Raw genomic sequence first — 6,011 nt, 5'->3', positions numbered from 1 at the left:
TTTGGTAAAATCTGTGTAGTTACTGCTCGTATTAGTTTTATTTTTTAATTGCTTAACATGTAACCCGGCGCTAATGTTACCTTATAATATGTATTCGATTAGAGGTACCCGCGTAACATATTAAACGATGTATATAAACACTATAAAATATGTAAATGTTGTGACTCGGTTGTTTTTTGATAAGATAGTAACATCATAAGTAATTGTAATGAGTATTAAATAATAATGCATTGAGTGTATGTTTTTAATGAATAAATATATATTTGCACAATGTACATAATTTGTTTTTTTCTCGTTGTATTATTATATTGGTTTATTCTAAAATATTTTTGCCGTAAAGCCATGATAGTCTAGTGGTTAAGACGAAGTGGTTGCTATTCAAGAAGCCGGGGGTTCGACGCATCTATAAATACATATATGTTATGGCCGTTTTAAGCAATTTAATATTATAAGCACTTGCTTTAACGGTGAAGGAAAACATTTTGAGCATACATGCATGCGTGCAGGTTCTCACAATGTTTTCCTTCTAATTCTACATGGGCGATAAAAATATTATGGCACAGTTATTAGTCTAGAAAGCTATTGGTAATTTTCATTATCATACTAGTGCGGTAATATTTAAAGGCCAAAGAAAAAGCTGTTTTAAGGCCACCAACTTTTTCGACGCATCGAAACGTTTTGAAGTAAGTATTTAGATAAAGTATAGTATCGCGAATACAACAAATTCAGTATGAGCTAGTAACTAGCGCCTAAACTACAGCAGGTCGATCGCGTAAAACATATATCAATCATTAAAGAACAGCATCAATGTCAAAACATGGTTTTGGCTCCACGTATGATTGAGACTGTCCGTAAAGGACCGTCGAGGACTAAAAAAATTCTGACATTGATGCAGTACACTATCGATAAAAATTTTGTATGAACACGACTGAAAATTGGTTCCACGTAAGACTTTTGAAGTAAGTTATCCGTAAAGGACTGCGACAAATGTTATGTCAAACTAGGCTTTCATTGATACAAGGCATGAGGTGTTATTTACGGTGACATATGTGGTATCCAAAGTCGTTTTACTACTCATATTTTTGTTAAAATATTTTAAAAAGCTTTTTTAAAATAATTTATCAAATTAACAAAGCAATTAGGATTATTATATGAAGTAAGATAATGTTAAAATCATTAAAGAATAATTTTTAGATTTAAAGTTACCTTTTGACACTTTCGTATGTTTGCACTTTGCCGCCAAAGGTTTGGTGTATTCAAGTTCAACTGCGAATTTTGTAGTAAAAACTTGGTAAAAACACCAAACTATTGTAGTTTTTCATTTTTGGATTAATTAGCTGCATAGGGTATATGTATTACATAAGATTTGTGTACCTACCTACTCAATAATAATTTGCGACTGGGTAAATTCTGTTTATGATAATGGTGATAAGCATGTGGGAATATAGTACATATCTACTATTTTAGGTAGTTTAGTTTTCATAACTAAGTATTGTGTGTTTATGTGTAAGAAGTACCTACATACATAAATATTGCCTATACCAATTATTTGCAGATATTATAATAAAATTATGGCATCAAGGGCAATTATGTACGCTGAACTCAAGAGAAAAAAGCGTGCCCTTATACAGATCAGAAGATAAAATAGAGAAAACTTGTATAGAGGATGCCCGCGACTTGGTCCGCGTGGATTTGGGTATTTAAATATCCCGTAGGAACTATACCGGGATAAAAAGTTGCCTGTGTCAATTTTATAGGGACGCAAGCTACCTCAGTACCAAATTTCATACAAATCGGTTAAGCGGATGGGTCTTTAGGAATTCCGTGGGAACGCTTTGATTTTCCGGGTCAAAAAGTAGCCTATGTCCATCATCCATCCCCCAGATATAAGCTAACTGTACCAAATTTCATCAAAATCGGTTAAACTTTTGGGTCGTGAAAAGGTAGCAGACGGACAGTCTGACCCTTTCGCATTTATAATATTATAGTATGTAAGTATGGATTATTATTCTGTATTACTAAATAAGTTTTTTTTAGATCCTAGCAGAAAAAAGGAAAACAAATAAAACACCAGTCAAAAACTAAAATATTATTTATTTATTTGAAATATATTATGTACATAGCATTAATGTAATTCAATTCAGTTAATAAAGGCTTATCTTAATATCTTGTTATTAATGGAATTTCAAAAAAATGTTAGTTGTTAGGTGAACAATGGCTATGAAAAGGTTTCAAATATATTTGGATAAGTTTATTACTTCTTAAAGGCTGACGGTGTTGTGTGCTGGTTGGTGTGCTAACTTCTGGTATCTCAGTATCAACATGATAGACAGACTGAGAAACTTCTAATGCTAGTGAAATATGTAGCGGTTATGTGTAGCTTCTATTTGTGAAGGCTCCTCTGTTTGTTGTATAGTTGTCACTAAGCTGCTCATCAATAATGATTTCTCATATTGGTGATGTACAGTAGATGTACTTGGTTGAGTAGGCAGGTCAGGAATCTACAAATAAAATAAAAGTATTTTATACATAAATTCATAATACCTACTATTAAATATTTCTTTGAAAATTTAATATGCCTTTGTGTAACAGTAACCACTTAAAATTCACAGCTCTTGCAGTATAATTATAAAACTTACAGTGGAATTTTAAAATAACTGTGATATACAGACTCAGACTGAACAAAAGTAAGTGTAATTGCCCTAGTACCTATGATTCATTTATTGGAATCTGGATTTTGGGTTCTCCCTCTACTGCCACGTTCCCAATTATACTTATATTGTTCTTCGATAGGGGTCAAAGAAGTGTTGAAATTTGGTTCACCTCCAGTGCCAGTGGCTGCTCGTCGCAAGTCTCCAGCCTTGCCTTTTGTGGGGCTCTTAAGCAGTATCCGATACTTCGAAAAGTAATAAACATACTTATTTTCTTAATGGTTATAATACAATATATGACAATAGAATAGAACCTACTGCTATTATTCATAGTTTTATAGTGGCAGTTTATACTATAAATTATTATCATAATTGCAGCATACTAGAGTCCCGGTAAAGTAAACTATGAGATTGAATCAAAATTTCTTCAAGAGTTCTTTGAATCAAAATTAGACGGTCAACATGCAGCTAAAACTAAAAAATCTGCCACAAAGCGCAATAGAGCTTGTGGCCGATATGTTTTGAATACTTACTCGCTTCCACTCCACGAAGGTTTAATACACCCTGCCCCCACAGAATTGAGCTTTCTGGAAAGCTCTTCCCATTATTAAGAGCTCACCGAGCCCACCGAGTGCAATATTTGAGTTGCTTTCAGCAACTTCTAACAGAATCTCAAGCTGCCTCACAGAGGCGGCCGTAGGGTGCCAGTTTCCTTTTTAGTTTCGACTTTTAAATTACTTTATTAGGTTTCGTCACAAAGTCAACTCAACGTAAAAGTGTAAATAAACAATACTCTATGAACCTAGAAGAACCACAAATTCACATATTCCGCGGCACGGGGCACAGACTCGTAATACTTTATTTCAATAGCTACAACGTAGTCAAGTTTGGAAGACTACTATGGCCGTATAAATTGCTAGGTTACCATAGATATTCAAATTAGTCGGATTATAAGTATGACCCACCACTAAAGTATCGATAGTCACGTGATTGCGACCTATTGCTACATGATTGCGACCGATTGCTACAATCCTGAAAAAGCTTACGCGGTACCGGTTATAAGGACTGTAACGATAACGATCCTTAAGGATATTTTTGGATGTGAGATTGAGACAATTTTTACGCGATCGACCTGCAGAGCCGATTTTGATGAATGAGGTGTCAATTCGTTGTAAAGGCCCGGGTGACATAGACTGTATTTTATACGCTAAACTTTAATTTTATTTTTAAAATTAATGACCTAACGGATGTTACATCAAAAAAAGTAGGGATCTCCAAAAATCTTTTTTGCTTTTGTATTGAGTGGGATGTCAAATGAAAGAGAAGAAAATTCTGAGTTCATAAATGTCAATCTACTACAAAATTTAAATATACCAACTGACAGAAAAACAGTTTTACTATAATATTTCATCGTTTATTAAGACGATCGCAGTCGAGTTTTAGTTTTCAACTTTTTTATTATTTACAAATTTTTTTATTTATATTATTTATAAAAATACAATGTAGACCTTTGAATGACAAAGTTATCATACAATTTTGGGTAACTTCGTGAATACAACGTTACTTAATTTTATAGCTATATTCTCTTTGGTACGAGTATCCGATCTTTACTAAACATAACCTAAAATAACAACAATAAAAGCTGTTATTTTTCGGATTTGCCTGAGATCTTATGGCTAAGGTTACAAAAATTAAGAATTTTCACTTACCTTTTCTGCTTTTGCTAAGTAAATCCACATTTTCCTCCACGTAGAGAATTTTTTTTGGTCACTAAAGTTGTATTGCATTTCTTTGGACGCATATCGAGTGCTCAACGGCGATCTATAGTTACAAAATTCAGTATTTTGTAACTCCGGCGGTGCGTCAATCGAAAACATATTGATTTTATTATATTTTTAGAATATTTTCGTAAATAAGTCCGAACGCCGCAATAAGTTGACAAGTGACTAGTGTCAGTGAAAATATGAATCGAGTTGAAGGCCGCACTAGTTGGCGGGAGACTCAAAAGTCAAATGTGCTGAGATCGTGATAAGAAAGGTTATCGTGCTGATGTAATTTGAAATAGTTGTTTATTATTACAATTTTACCAACGTAGAACGTTTTCTTGCCTTGGTTTCGCATGTAGCTGTAACAGTGTATTATTTATTGCAGTAGTTTTGCTGTTATAGGTACCTACCTAGCTAGTACTATAATATAACGTAGTGATTACATACTCTTTGGCTAGTACCTACCAATAATTTATCGTCATAGACCACTTTGAACCAGTCTAAAACAAAATTATGTTTACTGGCTTTGGTGTACACATAAATTTGTTTACATATTATGAATCTTTAGAGAGCTTTTCTACTTATGTAAGTAAATGAAAAGTAAAGGGAATCAACAATAATAATTATAATTATTAAAATAGCCAGTTACAGAAAGGCTAATGAAGGTAGGTAGTTATTTCTTTTTGAATCATATTTTTTTCTACTTCCTTATGCTTTTATGATTATAGGTACATACTGTAGCTTGGCTATGAAGAACATATTTTTGCATCAAAACAGATTTTATTAGGAATTGAACTGTAATTCAATTATTGAACATCTTTTCTGGAAAATCATAATTATGTAACAACCTAGTCTTTCCTACTTATTACTAAACTTAACTCTGAAATTCCTAAAAAAATGCTATTTATGGAATATTTCAGCTTCTAAGTTTTAACTTTAATTATGATGCTTACATAAATAAAATGCAAATTAGTAAAAATGTTTTTATTTAACTTACACTGTTTATTATTTTCAATACAATACTCTGAATACTTATAAAAAAATACTTATTTCATTGTATCAGTGAATTGATTTCTGGGATATAAAAATAGAATATCTTTTACATACTTAACATGTAGCTACTACAATATAATATCATTTAGCTATATCAATAAGTAAGTTTTGTATAACTATTTACAATTGTTTAATATTGTCGGAAAATTTTCAGGCTATTTTTGTCTATATTTTTAAATAAGGCCATATAAATTGTGTTTGCTCAATCGATTGATCAAAAATCTTGAGGATGTCTTAACTTCCATACATAAAAACCAAACTTTAAACTTAAAGAGCACTGCTTTGGTGAGCTATAACTTTAGTAACCCCAAACCTCACTTAGATTTTTTCAAATTTTTATAAACCATAAAGTTTGAATTGAATTAAAAAAATAGAACTTTAAACTAATAAAATGTCATTTTTATATAAACACTATTTTACCACAGAAGTATGCATTAAAAATTTAAAGTTGCAACAAATTGTACAATAAACCTGCCCTACACACATTCTTGCCTTACTTATATGTATAGTATAAAGGTACTACATCAGTTGTACACAAAAC

General features: G+C 32.0%; 1 protein-coding gene and 1 long non-coding RNA gene across 2 annotated transcripts in view; both read right to left on the bottom strand.

Annotated features, from left to right (window-relative positions):
- LOC123872039 (adenylosuccinate lyase) overlaps positions 1 to 4,735 on the bottom strand; it is a 64,496-nt gene extending 59,761 nt beyond the window's left edge. Inside the window, exon 1 of the mRNA XM_045916166.1 lies at positions 4,361 to 4,735. Coding sequence (XP_045772122.1) covers positions 4,361 to 4,528 — 168 coding nt within the window. The 5' untranslated portion in view covers positions 4,529 to 4,735. The remainder of the gene's footprint in view (positions 1 to 4,360) is intronic.
- LOC123872046 lies at positions 2,078 to 3,267 on the bottom strand. Its single transcript, XR_006797402.1, has 3 exons — positions 3,185 to 3,267; positions 2,710 to 2,896; positions 2,078 to 2,501 (listed from the first exon to the last, which is right to left on the bottom strand). It is a non-coding gene; the product is annotated as an uncharacterized LOC123872046 (long non-coding RNA).
- Positions 4,736 to 6,011: the final 1,276 nt, after the last annotated feature.

This window comes from Maniola jurtina, chromosome 14 (genome assembly GCF_905333055.1).
Source record: "Maniola jurtina chromosome 14, ilManJurt1.1, whole genome shotgun sequence".
Classification (NCBI taxonomy): domain Eukaryota; kingdom Metazoa; phylum Arthropoda; class Insecta; order Lepidoptera; family Nymphalidae; genus Maniola; species Maniola jurtina.
Note: the sequence above shows the minus strand (reverse complement) of the source record. Positions and strands in the feature narration are given on the sequence as shown.